General features: G+C 33.7%; 1 protein-coding gene across 2 annotated transcripts in view; it reads left to right on the plus strand.

The window, feature by feature from the left end:
• The window catches only part of LOC149564742 (transcription factor CAULIFLOWER-like), a 251,007-nt gene extending 234,594 nt beyond the window's left edge, over positions 1 to 16,413 (plus strand). Inside the window, exons 6-8 of one of the 2 annotated variants that reach the window (XM_089818337.1) lie at positions 15,603 to 15,644; positions 15,735 to 15,853; positions 15,968 to 16,413. In XM_089818337.1, the coding sequence (XP_089674463.1) occupies positions 15,603 to 15,644; positions 15,735 to 15,853; positions 15,968 to 15,977 (171 nt within the window). In that variant the 3' untranslated portion in view covers positions 15,978 to 16,413. Of the gene's footprint in view, positions 1 to 15,602; positions 15,645 to 15,734; positions 15,858 to 15,967 lie in introns of those variants that run through there. The other variant, XM_089818338.1, reaches the window with a different exon arrangement.
• Positions 16,414 to 24,902: the final 8,489 nt, after the last annotated feature.

The raw sequence follows: 24,902 nt of genomic DNA on the forward strand, positions 1-24,902 counted from the left end.
ATTTTTTTTTTGGTGATTTTTTCATTTCAACGCATGTTTTTTCCATTTTTCTTGCCGCGGGTTTTTGCATTATTTTGGCGCCAAAATTTACTGCGTTTTATTCGGCTACAGGAGGGTTTCGCGAGATACCGCAATATTTACATTTTTTTGGTGATTTTTAAACTATGATTTTAACTATCAGGTCCTCTACAATTCCTTGCAATGTGTCCATGATTGTGACACATGTAACATACAAACTATTTCTTTTCTCCTTCAGATCTTCCTCCATCATTAGATCTGCTATGTGATCTTCCTCTTTTAATACCTATAAAGTTACTATTTCTAAACATTCTACTATTTCTATTATTACCATCAAACTTAGGTTTCTTACAATCTACTAATTTATGTCCATAACCATGACAGTTATAATAATAGAAATTAGTAATAGGTTAAAAAGACTTACTTGTGCAACCTCTTTTCATATGACCAACTTCATTACATGTGAAACATCTACCTTTAAACTCATGTCTGACCTCTTTGGGTCCTTCATCTTGCTTAGGTTTATCAACTTTCTTTGTTTTCTGAGGCTCATCACATTTCACTGACAAATCAACTAATTCAATCTCTTTTGATACTTCAGTAGTTGTGCTTGATTCTACTTTACCGAGTTCAGATTCTTTATGGGATTCAACAACTAGATCTATTTCTCTTCTAATTTCAACTTTCTTGGCTGATTTCTCTCCAATAAGATATCCAGGTCCTGTCTTATCGTAAGAAGGTCTCTGGTGAAATATTTGTTCATCAATTTTCTCACTATTGGAATAAAGTTTCTCCAACTGTTGCTTAGCTTGTGTTAATTGTCCTTTCACAATGGTATTGTTCTTTTCTAATTATGCATGCTCAATATTAATAGAATCTAATTCAGAGGTTACTTGACTCAACTGGGATCTAAGGTTTGTATTCTTAGATTTTAGATTAGGTTCACTCTTGCTACCATCTTTCTTAAGACTCAACTTAAGTTCCACAATTTTCAACTCGTGTTTCAAGATCTCATTTTCTTTCTTGATATTTCCTGCTTCATCATTTTCAGTTATCTGCAAATTTGATTCCAAACCAAATTTTGCATCATCAATCTTGTCTTTTAGTTTGCCAATATAAACTTTTGCATCTTCATAACTATCTTTCAAGTTATCTCTTTCCTCTGTAAGAAAGTCAATGTATTCGAGAGCTTCTTCAAGATTTCTCTTTAACAACTCCATATCCATGAGGATCTTACTCAAGTTGTTAAGCTTCTTAAGAGTAATCATGTCCTGATACCAATTGTTAGAAATAAATAAAACTGAGAGGGGGGGTGAATTAGTATTCTACAAAATTTTGCCCACAACTAAATATAATTAATTACTTTATAACTTGCATATGAAAGTAAACCAACAATGTTGAACAATAAATATAACCATGCACAAAGAGAACTCATAACACCATTATTTGTTAACTAGGGAAACCCCTGGCCAAGGGACAACCCCGGTGGGGATGATACCCACTAGATGATCCACTAAACAAAAGAATCATTTTAAGGATATTGACCCTGTTAGGAGTCTATGAAATAGATATAGTGTCTTGAGTCCTTATTAGAGGACTAGACCTTATTAGAAGCCTCAACCTTGTTAGGAGTTAGTAGATAAAATACAATGTGTGCAAGAAAAACCCACTACTCTGACATCCAATTATATAGTTAAGTTCTTCGTAAGAGTAGATATACATACAATACTTTCTTACTACTGTAATTCTCACTTGTTCTGACCATACATAAGATCTCGCATCACATAAGGCTCATATATCTTTCAGGTTGTTCGTACAATAGTGCACATGTCATATATCTTACACATATATATGATGCATTACATTCTTTATCTACGCAAGATAAGATCTTTACTTATACCTCACACATTAGTAAAAACTTTTCTTAGTTTGCCTTCATGTCTTAACACATTTGATATAATATAAAATAACTTATGGATTAATATATACAAAGTCGTCTCATCATGGCTTAGTAATTATTTTGTCACCAAAATAATTCCTTAAGTCATACAAGTCATATTTCTAATATGCTCTGTTCTGATCTGTCAAATACCTGCATTGGTATTTCCATTGTAACTTGTGCTGTATTGTCCGTACACATTTATGCACTAGCATACATCATCATGACAATGTCATAGAGCGATATCCAACTGTGCATAAGGTAATTCAAAATGTTCTTCTGTACATATCACATTTGTTTTTGTACTGCTGCAAACTGTCTAATACTTAGACAATTTTCTAACTCTAAATTTGTAAATGAAATGCTGAATACATGTTTCCATAAATGACAACTATCAAGACATCTAACTAACCATATTGCCAACACTTTATGCTATACAACTAGAGTGAGAAACCTTGTACTACATGCAAAATAAATTGGGTCCTTTTAATCCTAATACGAATTGGCATTTGTTTGATGGATTCTAGGACACTTGGTGTAATTTTAGAGTTGTCATTGACATGATTTTTGAAAGGCTTGATCATGCCATAATCATAGTGTAATATTTTGGATCTTGTCCAAAAATCAAGACTCGTATTTTATCTTGTGTCATGTTGTTAAACCACTATCCCATTAATTATTTTATTGAATAATAGACAACTAGGATGCATCCTTACATGATGTCATTTTACCTTAATACATCACTATTGCATCACCAAGTTACTACAGACCACATTCAAACAGTTTGGAACCTAGAACCCGGGCTACATCAGTTGAAAGGTTGAATTGCATGGTCGAATGACGCCATCACTCTTAATTTGAGATTTCTTTGCATTTATGATAGAGAATTTGCTATGTAACACAAACATTTCTATGATGCCACTACTAAAGACCTCTATCCTACTACTAGTGAAGATTTATCTTTGAATTACTTCAGTGATGATCTATGAGTTTGGTCCAGTCAAATGAGGTACCAAAAACCAATTATAGATTACTATTCTTTCAGATGAGCTCAGATCAATTCTAGACTCCATTGGCTTTGGTGACAAAGATTCCAAGGAATTATTTTGGTTTCTTGGAGCTCATCATACCTCACTCTGAGATTCCTAACACTCTTCAAAGAATTTCTTAGTAGGTGTGTTAAAACAATATTTAGGGGATCAACCTATCTTTTGTAATCAAATGGTTACAAATAAGGATCTCAAAGGGAAGAATTCTTTATAGAGGATGACAAGGCTTGCTAGGGTGATGAGTTTTCTTGAGAACTCTATAAGATACTCTGGTCTTGTGTTGATCGTAATCTTGATAATGACTATTTTGATACCTTTAATTCCTATTAATTGAAAGAACTTATTAACAAGGGAAATATTAGATTAATTCCTCTGGAATATTTTTTAGTTGTAGGCCTATTACCTTTCTTAATGTCTCATACAAGACCATTGCTAAAGCTTTGGCTCCAAGAATTTATCACATCTTTCCTCTTATTATTAGGCTAGAGAAAACTAGATTTACCAAATCTAAGTTAATCCTTGAAAAAACATTATTGTTGTGTGAGAAGGTTTGGAGTTGGCTAGCTGCTCTAAGTAGAGTGTGTTTTTTGTTGAGATTGAATTTTCTAAGGTAAATGATCGCATTGAGTGACTCTTCATTCTTGTCGTGCTCAAAACCTTGGGATTTTAACCCAAATTCCTCTAGTCTCTCCAAAGGATTTTTTGGGATTCTTATAGTTCCATCACCATCAATGGTCGTCAATCTAATGGATTTGGCCAATTTAGATCCATTTGTTAGATGTTTCCTCTATTTCGTTCCTTATTGTCTATGAAGGCTTTGGGTAGTTTCTTGCCCATTCTTGTCATTTTGCAGACAACTTCTTCCTTATGCTATTTTGGAGGGAAAAAAACTTCTAGGTAGTTCATCAATATATTGACACTTTTTGTTTGGCCTTTGGTTTTGATATACAATAGCACATAAATCAATGCTACAAAAAATGTTTTCTTCCAACCCTATCCTAGATGAATGTGGATAGAGGTTGGTGAAAGTTTTCACTTTTTGGGCATTTCCTTTTCCTTTCAAACTCCACTAGTAGACCTATGGAATGTAGTGTTAGACAAGATTGAGAACATGTTAGCTTGCTCGATTACCAAGACTCTATCTCTTAATGGAAACTTTCATATTTTCTCTAAGATTTTGCTCCCCCCCCATGTATACTACTCTTCATGTTGTGATCCTTCGAAGACCTTAGACATTATTCTAGAAAATTTGTTTCGCAATTTTCCCTAGGATTTTGATACTGGTCATCGTGGATTTTATGGACTTAATTTAGAGTATTGTCGTCTTTCCAAGGAGTCTAGAGGTGTAGGCCTTCTTCTTACCTTGAAGAAGGGTTCGACTCTCTACGCGAAATGAGTCATATGAGCCTCAACCGCTGATGAGGCTTGGCAATTTTGTCTCAAACAATATTTTGACTGAATAAGGGCTAAATATGAAGCTTCAAGGATGAGACTAGGGGTAGATAGATAGGTGAGTGAATGAAGAGTCTTTAGGTTGTTAATAGTGCTTAAAGTGGCTTGAATTGTTGAAAGGTTGACCAAGAGTCAACCAAAAACTCTAATATCAGGAAACAGTGTTGCAAGTCAGTTTTGAACCATATGAGACTCATGTGTAAGGTTTTTAGTTTCATATTTGGTCGAAAAACAAAGTTACAAAAAGTTGCTCAAGCAATTTTGCATTTTGCAAAAGTTGCACTTGACAACTTTGACAACTTTTGCAAAACTTAACCACCTTGCACTTTTTTGTTATTGTGTCCATACAGAAGGTTACCATATATGGATCAACACTATACAACACTATCACATGCCCAGGGTTGGTGTTCTGATTGTACCAATTGGAGTTGAAGCAATAACACATTTTGAAGCATTTTCAGTTACAATCATCTTGCTTACCGTAACATCCAATGTGAATGGATTGATTGGGATTTCTTTGTTTCATAGATAGTTAGCAGATTGAATGTAGGTATTTCTATATTAATTTGGTTTCTTGAAGTGCCGAGTCAGTAGGTGTTTAAAATTCATTTAGGTATTATATAATTCACTATCCTTTTTTGAGTTGTAGTTAGGTTAATGGTTCTTTCTTGAGTCTCATTGGTCAAATCATCATGGCCTTCTGGAATCAAGAATAACACTACATATATAGTGTATATATGCATTTTGTGGTGCTCAAGAGTTGATTTTGTATTATTTGAAGCACTCCCTAGGTGAGTGTGGCATACCCGGCTAGGAGTTACATGCTGAAACATAGTGAGCAATTGAATGATTGGGATTGGTTTGTGTAAGTCCAAGAAGTGGAGTTGGAGAACAAGGTGTGGAGGTGCCTTGAACCAGTTTTGGTGATCACCCAAGATCATTTGGTATGACTTTGAAGTTAATATCTTCTAGGTTTCATTTAAACCCTTAAAAACCCTTCGAAACAGGTTATTTATGCTTAAGCCATGTATGGGTAGCTTGATAGACTAAAACCTAAGAATTATAAAGGATCTTTGAAAAGGGTATCTAGATTATTAATCAGTTGGATATTCTATTTAGAAGTTTTAGAAGTTTTTGTGTGAAAATCTTGGTAGGAGGCCTAATTGGGGGCTCTAGGGCTACTAGGATTTCTAAGAGCAATTTAGATTTTCATGAAGTGGGTTTGTGAGACTAAGCTAAATATTGCTAGAGAAGCTTATATCAAGCATGTGGAAGATATTTTGAAGGATATTGGATACTACATTGGAGTTTGTGCCTTAACTTGAAGGATAGCAAAAAATGCCTAGCTAAGAGCCTAGGCGAGTTAAGAGTGAAAGGAATTGGAGTAGCAATTGGTGTAATAGATCTTGCAAAAGGGGATAACTGTGAGAGATTATCTTGGGAATAGGGTCAAGTAGTAACCCTACAGGATTAGGAGAATCCTTGGAAAGTTTGAGCATTGATACCTAGACTAGGAGTTTTGGATCTAGTTATATCAAATTTGTAATAGAGCCTTAAAAAGGTCTGGGATAAGGCATAGTGTATGTCTATATTTGAAGGTGAATAACTGGGGAAACCACCATGGTGACAAATATTGAGTTGGAAAAAGAAGTGACAAAATGAAAGGAGAAGAACCTTTTCTTAATGCTATTACCAATTTGAGCGGCAAATCTCTTAAAGGAGTGCCCTTGTTCATGGGTAAGATGGATCCATATTTAGTGATGGAATGGATAGAGGGCATGTAGAATCAATTTGATTGTGAAGAAGTTACTGAAGCACAAAAGGTGAATGTTTCCAAATCTAGGTTAAGGGTACCAGTCCTAACTTGGTGGAAGTTTCTTGAAGAAGAGAGGGAGAAAGAAAACAAGAAACCTGTAACTAATTGGAAGGAAATGGTGAGCAAGTTCAAGGATATTTATCTACTAGAGGACTATGAAATTAAAATGCAGAAGAAGAGATGAAGTCTGAAACAAAAGGATATAGATGTAGCCTCTTATTCTGAAGAGTTTCAGAAGTTATGCCTAAGATCCAAGATCTAAGAAGATAAAGCAGTAAAAGTGGCTAGGTATCTAGGAGGATTGAGATGGGGTATCCAAGAAGAAATCAGTCTATGGACCCCTACTACTGTACAAAGATGCTTCCAACTAGCTCTCAAGGTAGAAGAAAGGAACAAAAAGGAACAAGACTCTCATACTAGGGGAGAGGCAAAGGTAGAGATGCTAGAGGAACCTATAGAGGTGGATATGGAGGAGGAACCAGTGACACTAGATCACAAGGGGAGACAAAATCTAGTGGACCAAGCAATGACAATGGTAATAGGGGTAGTTATGACAGAGGAAGGAGTTATAATGATAGAGGTAGAGGTAGATCAGGCACTTACAATAGAGGTTCACATTTTGCTAGCATGAAATGTTATCATTGTGGGCAACTAGGGCATCTTGCATATAGATGTCCATACAAAGCATCATTTTCACAAGAAGAAAGGAAGGTCAACTATGTTCAAGAGGACTAGAATAGTAGCATTAATCAATAAGTGAGTCTTGATTTAGAGAAAGGGGAAAGCTTGATTTTTAGGAGAGTTTTTCTTAAAGAGCCAAGCAAAGAAGAATGCAAACAAAGGATAGCACTTTTCAGAGTCAAATGTAAGATGCAAGGTAGAGTTTATAAAGTCATAGTAGGTTTAGGATCAACTAATAATATCGTATCAGAGGAAGCTGCTCAAAAACATCAATTGGTAAGAATTCCACATGCTCATCCTTATAGAGTTATATGGTTGAATAAAGGCCATAATGTTTTGGTAAATGAACAAGTTTGGGTAGAATTTTCCATAGGAGGGTATCAAGACAAAATACTTTGTAATGTGTTACCCATGGATGCTTTTCATCTCATTCTACGTAGATCATGGCAATATGACAAGGATGCTATCAATCATGGGAAGAAGAATTTGTATACATTCAAGAAGGATGGAGTGACCTTGATGCAGAGCTTCTTCACAAATCTTCAAGATCCCCCAAATCAGTCGTGGAGTTACATCATAAATACAATTTATTCAATATTATAGAGGCATCAATACATTTTTTTCAATACAAGCATCCATAATCAAATAAGAAATCAATCTTGAAACATAGACTTCAATTTTGCTTTTCGAGACAAGCTTGTATGCAAAGATTCATAACATTCAAACCAAATTTGATTTCTTCAATCCAAATGTCCACATTAGGCACAATTAGGTTTTCAACAACATATTCAAAACTTAGAAATATCCAATGGTAGAATCTAAAGTTATGGTCGGTAGACTCAGACCTATTTTCTACGACTCCGTTGAAGATGGTTAAAACCCAGTTTTCACTAAAATGGTCATAACTTATGCAAAACTTATCAAAATGTACCAAATAAATTTCATTACAAAGCGGAATCATTCCTCTTTTTAGAAATATAAGTTTCATTCCTTGAAACAATAATCAAATATTCGTACATGTTGCTTCAATATGATTGTAATATGAAAATCTGAAAAAACAATCATCCATAGAATGCTCATAACTTTCTCAAATCTGCATGAAATAGACTCAAACCAAAATCAATTAAAGGATTATTAATTTTTCTACTCTACCATATCAATAATGCATCATTTTCAGGCTGTACATAGATGTACAAATTCTGAAAACAAGAAGAGAATTAGAAAGCCAATCAAAATAACAAGTTAGAATCACTCTAAATTTGTTTCGAATGTTACTATTTACTTCCATTCTAATTTAGTTTGACCTTACAATAAATTTTATAGTTTCTTGGCCATTTTAGACCTTGCAAATACCACCCATGACCTTTGGACTTCCTTTTACAAATTTAATGCAATTTTACATTGTTGCATTTTTTTGCAACTCTTCACCTTCTTGACAACTTATGAGACTTTTGACAAATGTGATGCCATGACTTTGCATAAACATTAAAGACATATTGAAATGACCATTTAATAGCCTTTTACATGGTTATTATCCTTTCAAGGGTTAGTTTACAACTTTTCTTTTCAATTGGATTCCATAGAATGACATCAAAACATATATGAATGAAAATAAATCATTAAAATATCCATTATGATCTCTTGTAATTATATGATGGCTAGGTGCTCTTGCACCAGACCTATAAGATTCAATCACTTGTAGAAGAAGGCATGCATATAACCACATATCCTAACCTCCTATTTATGAGTGGAAAATAGTTTTTGAAACCTAAGGAAGAAGAGGTGAAGAAACAAACCACCTTATCAAAGGAGGTACAAACATTGTTAGATCAGTTCAAGGATATCATCAGTGATGGTATACCTTCTAAACTTCCTCCACAAAGGGCAATTAGTAATCAAATAGACTTTGTGCTAGGGGCTTTACTATCAAACAAGGTTTCTTATAAGATGACTCTAGAACACAACAAGGAGATTGCTAGGCAAGTGTAAGAATTGCTAGATCAAGGTCTGATAAAAAAGACCATTAGCCCATGTGTTGTTCCAGTGGTGTTGGCACCCAAAAAGGAGGTAATTGGGGGTTGTGTACCGATTCTAGAATCATCAGTAGGATAACCATAAGGTATAGGCTTCCTATCCCCAGAATAGAGGATTTTATGGATTGTCTAGGGGGTGCTATGTATTTTTACAAGACTGGTATTAAGAGCGGTTACCACCGAATCGGAATGAAAGAAGGAGATGAGTGGAAGACAACCTTCATAACCACTGAAGGGCTGTATGAATGGTTGGTCATGCCATTTGGCCTCACCAATGCACCTTGTACATTCATGAGGCTTATGAATGAAGTGCTAAAGAGCTACATAGGTAACTTTGTTGTGGTATATCTTGATGATATACTGATTTATAGTAAGGATAAAGAAGAACACTTGAAGCACTTGGAATTTGTTTTTGAGGAAATTGTAAGAGGAATAATTAACCTTCAACCTAGAGAAGAGTGATTTTTTGATGAAAAAACTAGTTTACCTTGGAGTTATTGTCTCACAAGGCAACTTGAAGATGGATGAGGATTAAGTTGAAGCTATACTCAATTGGACTACACCAAAAATAGGTGCAACTATAAGGATTTTTCATGGTTTGACACAATTTTATAGACAATTCATAATGATTTTTAGTGAGTTATGTGCTCTAGTCTTGGAAACTATCAAAGTTGGATTGAAAACTAAGTTTGTATGGACTAATGAGGTACATGAAGGATTTGAAAGGTTGAAGAAAGAAGTAGCTACAAAACCTATACTTGTGTTACCTAGTTTTGACAAGTTCTTCATTATGGAATGTGATGCAAGCAATGTTGCTATTGTGGCAGTTTTGAGTTAAGAAGGGAGACCAGTAGCCTTCTTTAGTGAGAGGTTAATTGAGGCTGAGTCAATGTACTCCTCTTATGATTTGGAATTGTATGCTTTACTACAAGCACTTAGGAAATGGAGGCATTACCTTTTAGCAAAGAAGTTTGTTTTCTATACATATAACCAAACATTGACTTACATAAAGTCTCAAGAGAAGTTGAGTTTAAGGCACATCAAATGGGTAGAATTTCATTAAAAAAAACAAAGGCCAAGAAAATAAGTTTGCTAATGCCTTAAGCGGGAGGTTACTCACCATCCAAGAAATCCAATTAGAAAGCATTGGGGTGGACAGTTTTAAGGACCTATACGCTGAGGATGAAGACTTTTCAGAGATCTACAAGGTATGCTTAGAATATAATAATCATTTTCATAGAAAAATATTCTAATTTTACCTTGCAAAATGGATTATTGTTTAGGAGTAATCAATTGCATGTGCCTAGAAGGTCCATGAGGGAAAACTTGATTCAAGAGAATCATAATGGAAGTTTTAGTGGACATTTTGGTGTAAATAGGACACTAGAGATAGTGGAGAGATTGTACTATTGGCTAAGCATGTAGAAAGATGTTAAAAGGTATGTTGATAAGTCTCTGGTAGGTCAAAAATCCAAATATACTTCTAGAAATGCAGGACTGTATCATCCCCTATGCCAAACAAACTAGGGGAATGCATTTGCATGGATTTTACTAGATGGTTTGCCAAGGAAAAAATTAGGTTTGGACAATATTTTCATTGTTATGGATAGGTTCAATAAGATGAGCCATTTTGTCCCTTGCAAAACTACACGTGATGCTAGTTACATAACCCATCTCTTTTTCAAGGAGATTGTGAGAATACATGGGTTACCCATCAGTATAGTTTTTTGTAGGGATGTTAAGTTCATGGGACACTTTTGGAAAACTTATGGAAGAGATTGGGTACAAATTTTCCCCATAGTTCAGCTTACCATCCACAAACAAATGGTTAAACTAAAGTGATTAATAGGGTACTTGGAAACCTATTAAGATGTTTAACAAAGGAGTATGGTCAGACTTGGGATCAAGTCCTATCACAAGCAGAGTTTGCCTATAATGATGGTATGAACAAAATTACAGGGAAAAGTCCTTTCAAATAGTATATGGTGACCATCCAAGAGGCATATATGAACTCAGAGAACTGAAACCATATGAAGAAATGAGTGGCCATGAGGGAGGTACATGAACAAATCAAGAGAACATTGGGTGAAGCTACTCAAAAGTTGAAGTCAAAAATGGATACAAATAGGAGAGATATGCAATTTGAGGTAGGAGATTGGATGTTAGTGCGTTTGAATAAAGCTAGGCTTACCAAAGGTATTCCTACTAAGTTACAAATGAGGAGGATAGGGCCTTGTAGAGTGCTTGCAAAATATGGATCTAATGCCTACAAGATAGAATTACCACAAGATTTGACAATTTCTCCTATCTTTAATGTGAAAGATTTGATTCAATATAAAGAACCTAACATCAAAGAAGGACACAAGAAATAGAGGTCAAGGATGGCACTAATGAAGTCAGTATTCCAACCAAGCTCAAGCCTCAAGTTGAAAGAATTTTGGATTCTAGAGTGAAGAAAAAAACTAGACACGGTATCTATATGGAACATCTCATGAAGTGGAAGAATCAAGTAGAATTTTAGGCATCAAGGATAGTTGAGATTGAGTTCAAGAAGTAAGGTATCTCTACTGATCTTCTTAACGTTAATCCACCCTGAGTTCTTTGTTGTAGGGGGAGAATGGTGTAGGAGCACCTAGGATCTAGGTTAAGGTCCTGAAACATTTTGGCTTGTAGATGGTTCTAGCCAACCATCAATGAATAAGCGCTAAATATAAAGCTTCAAAGGTGTGACTAGGGGTAGATAGGTGAATGAATGAAGAGTCTTTAGGTTGTTAATATTGCTTAAAGTGGCTTGAAAAGCTCAAAGGTTGACCAAGAGTTGACCAAAAACTCTAATGTTAGAAAATGGTGTTGAAAGTCAGATTCAGAATATATGAGACTCATTTCTAAGGTTTTTAGGTTCATAATTGGTCGGAATGCAAATTTGTAAAATGTTGATCGAGCAATTTTGCATTTTACAAAAGTTGCACTTGACAACTTTGACAACTTTTGCAAAACTGAGCCGCCTTGCACTTTTCAGTTATTGGGTCCATACACAAGGTTACCACACATGCACCAACACTATATAACACTATTACACGCCCAGAAGAAGGGTTGGTGTTCAGATTGTATAAATTGGAGTTGAAGCAATAACACATTTCACACATTTTTCAGTTATAAGTCATCTTGCTTACCCTAATATCTAGTGTGAATGGATTGATTAAGCTTTCTTTGTTTCATGGATAGTTAGCACATTAAATGTAGGTCTTTTTGTATCAATTTGGTTTCTTAAAGTGTTGAGTTAGTAGCTATTTAAAATTCCTTTCGACATTGTACAGTTCATTATCCTGTTTTGGGTTGTAGTTAGCTTAATGACTCTTTCTTGAGTCCCATTAGTCAAATCACCATGGACTTCTGGAATTAAGAATAGCACTACGTATATAGTGTACATATGCATTTTGGGCTGCTCAAGAGGTTGTTTGCCATTTTTCCAAGCATGCCTTGGGTGAGTTTGGCTTACTCGGCTAGGAGTTACATTCTGAAACAGGGTGAGCAATTGGATGATTGGGATTGGTTTGTGTGAGTCCAAGAAGTTGAGTTGGAGAACAAGGTGTGGAGATGCCTTGAACAAGTTTTGGTGATCAGGCGAGATCATTTTTTAGACTTTGAAATCAATATCTTCTATGTTGCATTTAAATCTTTAAAAAAGGGTATTAATGCTTAAGCCATGTACGGATAGGTTGACGGACTAAAACCTAAGAAATCTAAAGGGTCTTTGAAAAGGGTATTTGGATCATTAATTAGTTGTATAGCTTGTTTACAAGTTTTACCAGTTTTTGTGTGGAAACCTTGACAGAAGGCTTGATTGGGGGCTCTAGGTCTACTAGGATTTTTAAAAGCAATTTAGATTTTGATGAAGTGGGTTTGTGAGACAAAGCTCAAGATTGCTAGAGAAGCTTATATCAAGCATTTGAAAGACATTTTGAAGTATATTGGACACTAAATTGGAGTTTGTGCCTTACCTTGCAAAATAGAAAGAAATGCCTAGCAAGGAGCCTAGGTGAGTTAAGAGTGAAAAGAATTGGAGTAGTAATTGGTATAATGGATCTTACAGAAGGGATAATTGTGAGAGATCTTTAGGAATAGCTTTACTACTTGCCTAGAAAGGAGCCTAGGTGAGTTAAGAGTGAAAAGAATTGGAGTAGTAATTGGTATAATGGATCTTACAGAAGGGATAATTGTGAGAGATCTTTAGGAATAGCTTTAAGTAGTAACCCTGTAGGATTACGAGAAGCCTTGAGGAGTTTGGGCATTGAAACCTAGACTAGGAGTTTTGGATGTAGTTACATCACCTTCCCATTATGTAAAAGCAGATTCAGATGTGGGGGCAAATTTTTCATCAAAATTATATGAAGAGTTTGGAAAGCTATTAGGCCTTGAGATGGGTTTCGTGATGGGTTATCCATGAAAAAACATAATATTTTGTGGTCCCCATTATTTCATTCTCAAGGGCTTCCTCTTGCCAAGATTCAATGTTTTCATGCTCTTTGTTTTTACAAATGCGATGTTAGAATGCCTATGGATCCGTTGTCTAGGGCTAAGTATGAACCTGCAATCATGGAATGACCTTTAGACCCAGTTTTGTCAATCTTGCCCAGATCAACATATTGTGAGAGATCCTTGGGAATAGCTTTGCCTTCACACATATTGCATAAGATTTACATTCATTCGACAAATCTTCGTAGAAGGATTGGAAGTGGTATCCTCTTTCTAGTTACAAACCCAAGATGGGTTATAACTGGCTGGTCCCCCATTTGCCAATCATCACTATTCTCAACTAGCACTGGCAATTGCAATCTTCTTAGAAATCCTGAAGACTTTGGTTTCTTTCTATTTGATCTAGTACCACAAAATTGAAGATTGCACACTTGATTAGTGTAATATTTTTTAAGTGTTTCCTTTGGGTTCCATACTCAAATATTTAGGGGTTACCGACCCCAGATGCCCATTTTGTCGATAATTAGAAACTTTTATCCATATCTTCCAGTTTTGTAAACAACCTCAACAATATTAGAGATGGACTCATGAATTTTAAGGACCTTAGGCTAGAACCCTTTTGTTGGAATTTGTCTTTGTTGGGTGATTTGGCTAAGATCCTCTTCAAGCTCTCATAAATTTGCTATCCTTTGCTATGCTTGTAGGATAGGAATCTTATTCACATTATGAAAAGATAGAAATTTTATTTTATTCACTCAAATTTTTGGATATAAATGTGTCTGCGTACAATAAATCATGTACATATAATTTAATGGGATAATGCATATTCAGGTACAAGCCAATAAAATTACTTTGAAGGTGGCCACCTGCAAGAGTATAGCACGGCAAGGCTGTCGCTAGACTTTACTTCGACAGACTGGGCTCTTCCTCGTGGCCACTACTGAGACCGCAGTTCATTACCTCAACTGTCTCAAACCCTATTGTTCTAGGCCCCTCGCCGCTCTTCTACTTGGTGATGTGATACATGAAGGCACCGCTCAACTTCTCCATCATGTCATTGCTTTGCCCTGGACTAGCCTGTTGCTTTTCCCACCTACTTGAGACCTGGTGGATCTAGCTGGCTTGATGACAGAGGTGATTCTGTTTGACCTATGGCCCTGGCCTTGTTGATATATGAGATAAAAATGATGATCAAGATCCCCTCCTCCTCGGCTGGCACTATTTTGGCCGCATGAGGTGACTTACTTTTTATTTTATGGATAGTTACTTTGATTGTCACAGGTTGATCCTGTATCCCAACATTGTTTTTTGGTTTGAAACTCTAATATTATAAACTAATGTAAAAGGCATATTCGTTAGAGAGTTATGGTACTAGCAGAAAATGGATGTGACGCAGCATACAAATGTACATATTGGTGACTCTGTCCAAAATAACCGACTAATTTAAAATATTTCCATTAAATCGGGGTTAGACACATGATAGTCCTGATTTTGCCTTTGGCTTGAATGAAATTCTAAATATGATTGTTTCTGACATCGTCACACTCTTTCTCTCAGTTTACCATTAAACTTCACTTGGTAGACAGAGTTTTAACCTGCGACAGAGAGAGGCTGCTGTTTCTTACAATTTGTTTCCTTCTAAAAATGCCAATATGCCCGTGTGATCATGTCTTTCTCCGCTGTCCACAATAACGCTTTTTGCCGGCAAAGACAGGCAAAAGAAACAAAGGTTACACTATGCCTCGATAAATATAGCTATTAAATAATCCGCAGAACCTCTAGAACCTGAGATGCAATTTCAAGCAAACTTCACAACTCTTCAAGTATAACTGTTCTATTTACATGTAAAAACTTAAATTATTTTTTAATTTTATCCTCCTACTGTTACAATTTATTTTATTTTATTCCCGCTGAAGGAATGTAGTATGAATTGAGTTGTATTGCATACATGTTACTTGGTTTTGACATCTCACCTTAAGGATTCCTATAATTGTAAACAGCATCACAACTTTGTTTGGTTTTGTCGTCATGTATTGCATATTAAACTGGAATTGGTAAACGCTACTTAAACAAAGCTTTTGAGAATTCCTTAAATGAAATTGTTTGGGTAATGGTTGCTAATTTCAATTGCCACGCAGGCAAAATTACTTAAAGTGGAAAACGCTAATCTGGTGAAAAAGGTAACAGAATGTCTATCAATAATACCCTCATTGCAATTGTCAATTCTTCTTTTGCTTAAAGGCATGAATGAAAATATGAACAAGTTACAGGTTGGTAGAAGTTGCACGCCATGCCACTTTAGTATTGACAGCATGGAACGAGTCAACGATAATTCGGATACTGATGCTGCAACTCAACAAGATTTACCTCAGACTAATTTAAATCTCACGTAATTCTGTAACTATAACTTCTGTGATTTCTGCTAAATGAGTGTTCTTTATATCAATGGAAAATTTATTCAATATATCAAAAAAAGATTACTGAGGAGATTGTATGTGTGCAGCCTGTCCTGAAGGGAACTCTGGTCCAAGAGATCTCTGCAAGTTATTTTTGAGAAACTGTGAAGTCCTCAGTATTCAAACAGATCATACGATAGGAAATCTGAATATTCCATTAATGTTCGTAGACTTGCACCTGTCACTTTGTTTGAAACAAATCAGCAGCTAGAAAATAGAGGATGGTGACAAGCACACAAAGGAACAGCTGAAGAGCTTTTTTTCCATTCATCAACAAACTATACATGTTTATATAGTTGCAATGTATTTCTAAGCAGTTTGTTAGCGAATGATTGCTAATTGTGGCTCTTTGATGACAATCTGGAACTTCGATGGTTAATTGTAGACCCTTACAGAATACACGATGGACACCTTACCTATATGTTTACAGTGCAAACATTGTCCCGCCCGATGCTTTAGTGAATAAATCAGCCATGTTATCGTTTATTAAAAATTGCAGCTCTTTCTCTTTGAGGTGAGGCTTCTCTTATAGAATGATTATGTGATTCAATGTGCTAAAATCTTTCATGTTAAACTCGATTGTTTTCTGACTTAGATTACTCTTTCATTTTGACAATTAATTGAAATTGGTACTATCGTAGCCTAAAGAATGCATCTTAGCCAGATAGCTTCGTAGATATCGCTGAACAATGTTTCATGGCTATCTTCTATATTTGATAAATAGCCCTCAACAATGTTTCATGGCTATTTTTAATTATTGATAAAGAAATAGTTCGCTTCTTATTGCTCCAAGGAACACTGCTTGATCCTAAGCTAAATGCATAATCCACTTTGATTTACAATCATCTTGATCACCTGCCTATTCCAAATCTATTTAAGCTATCAAATTCAAATGGTTAGTATATTTAAAATTCAAAAGTTCAGTGGAATCAATATACATGTTTTAAAGTTATAACAACTATAATATCAAATGACTAGTTTATAACACCTGCAATATCAATATACTCTTTCCGTGACTTTTTAACGAGGTTCAAGGAGTCTGATTGAATATGCAATAGAAGGCTTTGTATAGATCAAGTAGTTAAACTTCCTAATTCCCCCCATTTATCAATACAAAAGTTTCATTGACTTTTTAATGCATTATCAATATACAATGTACTATTATCACTATAGAAAATAATGCTTTGTTATAATGGAGTATATTTTGATTTTCATATTTCAAGCCTTTTGATCAATTTCTTTGCAAATTTTTAGTAATCAAAACATTATTTCATTTGCTAAAAATAAATATATTTTTTCCTAAGATCATTGAATTCAAATATCAATGATTAATCTCTTTTAATTTCATCGACCATTCTATGCATTTTAAATTTCCATTAAGTCATCCACATACAAAAAAATCAAAACAACATTCTCACATTTGTCATTATTTATGTACATACTAGAATAGTTTTTATTCCTTATATACCCTTTTTATAGAAGAATCTATCAATTTCACCTATTATGACTTTGTTTCTTGTTTGAGACAATACGATACAGTCTTTAAAATGCGTACAAAATGTTTGTTTCCAGTCTTTAAAAGCCTAAGTTTTTAATTGTTGAAATCTTGATTTTAAAATGTCAAGATAAAGGCTCCAATTAAACTTGGTAGGAAGTGCAAACATAAGTCTCATAATATGCATTTGATCTACGAGTGAAAATGTATCTTCCCAATGTATTCTTTAATTGAAAAACGGTCCATTAATTGAAAAAAAATTCTACATCTAATCTAGCTTTGAACTTGTCACTTTAAACTTAGTTTTAACAAAAAAATTATATCTTGCTGCAATATAGTTAGTTCTCAACTTCAATTATAAAGAATTGAATTGTACATAGCAAGTATAAAATATTCATTTTACCTAATTGATAGTAGCCGAGTTTCCTTGTTTGATTCCCACTTTCATCATGAGTTTCCTAATCTACTATATATGTTGTTTTTATTTAAGCTTGAATATCATCTAAAATTTCACCAAATATATTTCCACTAGAAAACGCCTTACATGTAAATCTTTTTTTTTTGGGTACAAACTAAATTTTAATTTTTTTAAATTTATGTAACATGACTACTTGGTAGGAAGTGCAAACATAAGTCTCATAATACGCATTTGATCTACGAGTGAAAATGTATCTTCCCAATGTATTCTTTAATTGAAAAACGGTCCATTAATTGAAAAAAAATTCTACATCTAATCTAGCTTTGAACTTGTCACTTTAAACTTAGTTTTAACAAAAAAATTATATCTTGCTGCAATATAGTTAGTTCTCAACTTCAATTATAAAGAATTGAATTGTACATAGCAAGTATAAAATATTCATTTTACCTAATTGATAGTAGCCGAGTTTCCTTGTTTGATTCCCACTTTCATCATGAGTTTCCTAATCTACTATATATGTTGTTTTTATTTAAGCTTGAATATCATCTAAAATTTCACCAAATATATTTCCACTAGAAAACGCCTTACATGTAAATCTTTTTGTTTTTGGGTACAAACTAAATTTTAATTTTTTTAAATTTATGTAACATGACTACATTTTTAAAGATTTGTTTGATACATGATATCATGTGCATGCATAGACTTTAGGTTGCGATACCTCTTTTTACTCCTCCGATGATTTCTAATTGTGTACAACACCAAGAATCGCTTGATGATAGCATGAAATGTGGATAAATAAGTTTTAATATATTTATGCGCATGTACATGTATAATATGTAGAAGTTACATATTTATTTTATTTATGATTCAAAATTTTATATATTTAACATTTATATTTCTTAGACATTGATATTACTCTCTCTCTTTAACATAGGGGTTAGTATATCCTTTACAACTTTATAGTCACTCTTCAAGCCATGTAGTGAGGAGTTGTCATGATGAGACTTGGGGTGTTAGTCCATAGATTTAGATAGTTGTACATGCATTGGGTCTTATTTCACCTCCTTCCATCTAGAGACAATCATAGACTAGATAGACAATTCATGTATGTTTTCTATCTACATTTACATGTGTTATGTATTTGTGAGATACTTTTATCTCTAGATAGTTAGTGTATGGTACATTTGGTATTATCTTCTAGATCCCTAGATACTTCTTTATCATAAGTTTGATGATTGAGATATTTTGCTTGATATTGATGTTTGACACATGTGATTATTTTCAACTACATATACATTTGATGGTTTATGTTTACATTCTAGATTACTTTTGTTCTGTTCCTTTTGATTTAAAATGTACTTGATGGATATGTCTTGACACATGATCTAGTTTATACATATAGTTTGCTAGTGTAAGTTATATAATTTAGAGTGATTTGATGATGAAATTTATAGATATGAACTAGAGATGTAAATTATATGTTTGATGGTGTATGCTATGCGATAGAGTGATAGATGATGATCAAGCTTATATGTACATGTATATGTGTGAAGTCTACATGTAATTTAATTTTTTTTTATTCAATTTAGAAGCTCAACATGTTTGATGATCTCTAAGTTAAATATGTTTGATAATGTAATTTATATCTTTGAGCTTGATGATGTAAAACATAAACACGCACGCGCACACACACACACACACGACAAAGTAAATTAGAATTAAATTACTTTAATCTATCATGTCTTAATTTAATCAATATGTGCTTAAGACGTGTCCTAATTTAATCAATTAGAACACAACATCTTGTTAAGGCACATGTCTTGATTAGTTATCCAATAGAATGATAAACGATGATTAAATTTATATGTACATGTGTAATGGTTGAACTTGACATGTAATTTAAAAACGTTTGATTCAATCTAGAAGTTAAACATGCTTGATCATCTTTAAGTTAAATATGTTGGATTCAATCTTTGTTAAATATGTTGATGTAATTTATATGCTTGAACTTGATAATGTAATTTATGTATATATATATATATATATATTTCATGTGTGAGATATATAATGATGAACATGTGTCCAAGTTTAATGAGTTAACTTAGAATTAAAGTATTACAATTTACCATGTCCTAATTTAATCATTTAGAATATAACACCCCCTTAAGACACATGTCCTAGAATTTAATCAATTAGAATATAACATCCCCCTAAGACATGTGTCCTAAATTAATTATTTAGAACATGGACATGTCCCCTTGTAGACGCTCAAAAATGGTTCGCATCTACTGTTTCATCACTTCTTCATACTAATTTGTCCCATTTTCTCATTCTACTAACTTTGATCTTTTGGCTAGATTGACCATATTTTGTCATTTGTATCCCCTTTCACATCAATTTCAAATTAGCTCGAAATCACCCCAAATCAACTCGAAATCACCCCAAATCAACCCAGAATCACTCAAAATTAGTCCTAATCAACTCGAAACATATCAAACATCCCAAATCAATCATCATTTATTTGACTCCTAGGTATTTTTGTGGCTTTCAATGCCTGGGAAACCTATCAACCTATCAATCTTATCAATTTGACCTTAGTACTGTCATGGCTCTCAGTGCTAGGTCGAACTATCATTCATGTCATCCAATCTTTGACATTGTTGAGGCTTTCAATGTCAAATCACGGCATCATCAACCATTTTAATAACATTGACAATGTTCGTCGGTGTTATTATGATCAAACCTTATCAATCAATTTCAATCCTATAGCATTTACAATGTCAGTTAAATGTTACATATCAACCAATTCATGTCATGTGTCCTTGGCATGTTATCAACTTCAATCAATCAATCTAATTATGGCTTTGATCTACTAGTCATCATCTTATTCCATATCCATCATCATTACATTTTCATCAAAGGATACTATCGCATTCATTTAATCAATTTGGCCAATTATCTACTAATTTTCTCTATAGGATTAAATAACCCATAATTTAATTCTATTATTCTCACTAATTATTCTTCCTGATTATCATCCTCAATTAATTAATTATATTAATTAATTGATTCATTATCTACAAACCATGGAAATTTACAATTTCCTAAGTTCCATTTTTCATCATTAAATCCATTTTCTACTAATTCTTATTTTGTGGAATAAGAGGATTTTTAATTCAAATATTCCATAAAATATTCCATCACCATGACACTTGGATGTGACACCTCATGGATCCTCCTTTGACACTTGGCTGAGATTTGTCATAATCAAATATTCTTATCTCTTACGCATGTCCCTTTTTGGCTTATTCGTCATAGATTCTTCGCTTTAAGTGGGTTGAGGAATCTTATGACGTGTCATAGATTCTCTTCCAAATTTGACTCTCGTGTGTCATAGAATCTTACTTTTGGCATATTCTGTCATATGCGTCATAGGAATTATTATTACCTCTTACGCATGTCCCTATTTGGCTTATTCGTCATAGATTCTTAGCTTTAAGTGGGTTGAGGAATCTTATGACGCGTCATAGATTCTCTTCCAAATTTGACTCTCGTGTGTCATAGAATCTTACTTTTGGCATATTCTGTCATATGTGTCATAGGAATCTCTTGCTACATCGCATATCTATGGGTTGCAAATTCAATGCTCTCACTCTCCATGAAAATTATAAAATGGACACCTTTCCTCTCATTTCAGAGAGGGGAATGCTGAAAAAATCTTGATGGAGAATGCTTAAGTCTTGAATCCTTGAAATCTTGAGTCCTTGAATCGGAATGCTTAAGTTTTGAAAGCCCAAATCTTTGAATCTTTGAGTCTCTACTTGTTTGCATGTTGCATTCTCTCTCTCACATAAAATCACACTTCAAGTATTCTCATGGCATTATCACTATCATAGGCTTTTGCTTCAATTTTGTGTGCAATATAGGCAACTTTGGAGCTACAATCATTTGGAGAAGAAAGAAGGACATGGGAGCTACAAACGGAAAAGGGAGTTTTTGTTTATGTTTTCTTTCTTTTTTTTAGTTTGGCTTTCATGGTAGGCTAGTGGGTGCTAATACATGTTGATTGAGTTTGTGATTTGCTCATAGTGTGTTATGCATTTTAACCCATTTTTCTGGTCCTACACCCCTTAAGATAGATTTCCTAATTTAATCAATTAGAATATAACATCTTCTTAAGACACATCCTAATTCAATCTATTAGAATATAATGTCGCCTTAAGACACATATCCTTATTTAATCATTTATAATATAACATCCCCTAAAGAAACTTGTCCTAGAATTCAATCATTGGAGTATATATTCCCCTTATATATATATTTCCCCTTAAGAAACACTTACTAATTTAATCAAATATCTAATATAATATTCCCTTAAGACGCAAGTCCTAATTAGTTACAATTTTGCAATATCACATCCAAATTAAAAACATGTCATATTTCATGAAGTAGATAGAATTAAGGTAATCAAATGTTTAATGAGGCCTAAGTATTACATCATCCCCTTAACATGTCCTCTTAAGTCATGTATGCAGGCTGAAGACAAATTTCAATGGATCTATACGTCAAATTATTCAACAAAATTTTATGGATAATTCAAGCAAACATGTGTCTGTCTGTGTATATTTTTATGTATGTATATATGTATATGTAGATGTGTGTATGTATATATATTGGTGTAGAATAAATACATATATACATACATACATACATACATACATACATACATACATACATATACATATACACATTTATACATTAGTATATATACATATATATCATGTGTATAAAGATATATATTGGATTGTATATATATACACATGTATACACACATTGTTTATATGTAAAATCAAGTGGCTCATCTCACTCTTGGGTAACATGTAATACTCTCTCATGATCATTAGTTTCAAGTTGCCACTTATGAATGCCACGCTCTATGACTAGATGAAGAGACAGGATAGTGATTATATTGATAAGCATGTTGGAAATTTGGATAAGTAGAAAGTTTGGGTTTGTCATTTATGGCAACATTTTAGTTGTATGAAGTCAACATATTATGGAGATGCACTTTTGGGTTGAAGACTTAGGAATTTGTCCAAGTGCTATAAATTTTATCTATCAGTACACAAACCTTTTAGTTGGCATAGTTCACACACAAAGTTTTGGCACATGCGTAGTTATGCAGTGATGGTAGAGAGTGTCATGATTCATACCCAATTGTGCAAGTTATTAAAAGTTGTACAGACATAGATATTGATGATTTAGTGAGTACAAGTATGCTCATGGATAATAAGACAAATATAAGGAAAGGGGTATTTAAGTTAATGAATTGTTTTGTTTAGCAAAAAAATTACTTAACCAATTAGGGAAGACATCGTAGATGTTAACCCTAATTGAGAAAAGGTCAATTTTGCATTTTGGGATGCATGTGAAAGTATGAAATCTGATAGATCAATATTACTTGGTATAAAGTACAGATCTTTTGATGTAAAGTTTTATAATGTCTATGACATTGTAATGATATTGAGTTAAGCATATGCAAAGATTATGTAGGCAACTACAAAGATCAAATTAGATATTAAAGATATCAGCATTGGCAAGAGGATTTTTTTGTATCTATACCTTTTATACTATATATTTATAATTGTATATTGCATGTTTAGGTAGTGGGGTCATCTTGCATACATGTTGTAAATAGTAATAACAACTTATAATAGAGTTGAGGCTTATAACAAGGCCTAGTCCTCTAACAAGGATTGAGACACTATATGGATGTAATAGACTCCTAACTATTGGAAGCTACAATTGGAACAACTGTTATTTTGTCATTGATGTCAAATCTACTGATGAGACATGTTTCTATTTGATCTAAATGTCATATCTATTTTGATTGATGAAAGGGATTTGAAGAGTTACTCATAAAAATAACATCTAGAAAAAAAGGTTGAGTTATGAAAAGGAAGCACAATGAACATTTACTTAGTTAGACTTTTATAAGACAGTGATTGTTTATATCATGATAATGTTCAAGTCTTTACAATACAAGTCAAGATATATCACTTATGTAAAGATTAACCAAGAAATCGAGTGAAAGACTAAGGAATGTTGACTGATGCTAGTTTCAACTGAGTCATAGTAATTGCTGAGCTAAGAGTTCTACATCGACCAAGCGATTAAGTGATGATTTGGTGCCAAAATTTTGTAATTGTCGATTAATAATATTTTGAATGCATTTGAGGAATTGTGATTTCCATTTGACTTAGTTGATTTATTGGGATATGGAAACCATGTTGAAGATAATATTGATGAGTTGGATCATTTAATTCAAGGTGAGGATTAGGTATGATTCCTAAGATTGAATTTGATGAATGAGAAGTTTCTAGAAAAGAAGAAGATGGAAAGATACAATGAACCTCATGATCTAGATCATAAACCCTAAGATCTATGGTGATCATAGAAAATGACAAAGCCAAGATTACCTATTTAAGGAGGCATATAGTCAATAAGAAAGTGTGAACGAGTGTGAGAGTGAAGCAAAAGAAGTGCTTGTACAAGTCTTGTCAAAGTTGATAAGTAAATATGAGTAGAAACATTAAGTTTGTTGGAAGGAGAAGATTGCCTACTTGAAGGGTTGCCAAGTGAGTTAAGCGAGATAGTTGATAAGGAGGACTTATTAATGAATCAACACATGAGATGAATAGTAATCTAAACCTCCAAAAGTGAGTTGTAAATCATACAGATCAAAACCCAACTATTTTCTTTCGAATCATTGTAAACAGTTTGTACTAAAATCCTTTTAATCAAAGGTTGACCTAATAGTCATTGAAGGACTTAATAGTCTATATAAATCCTTTTGCAAGGTGATATTCTTATGGAATGATCAAAGTACTCTACCAAGGCCACTCCTAATAGGGTGATTAAATCCTCTAGCCAGGTCACATTTATATAGTGTGTATTGTAACCTTAAACGGGGTTGGCTCCTAACATAGCTCACTTTTAAAGAGTGAAAAAGTGGTGACATGTTGCTCGTGGTTCTTCCAAATTGGGTTTACACATAAAATCCTAGCAT

This window comes from Cupressus sempervirens, chromosome 3, assembly GCF_028749045.1.
Source record: "Cupressus sempervirens isolate cs-2001-9-10 chromosome 3, ASM2874904v1, whole genome shotgun sequence".
Taxonomy (NCBI): Eukaryota; Viridiplantae; Streptophyta; class Pinopsida; order Cupressales; family Cupressaceae; genus Cupressus; species Cupressus sempervirens.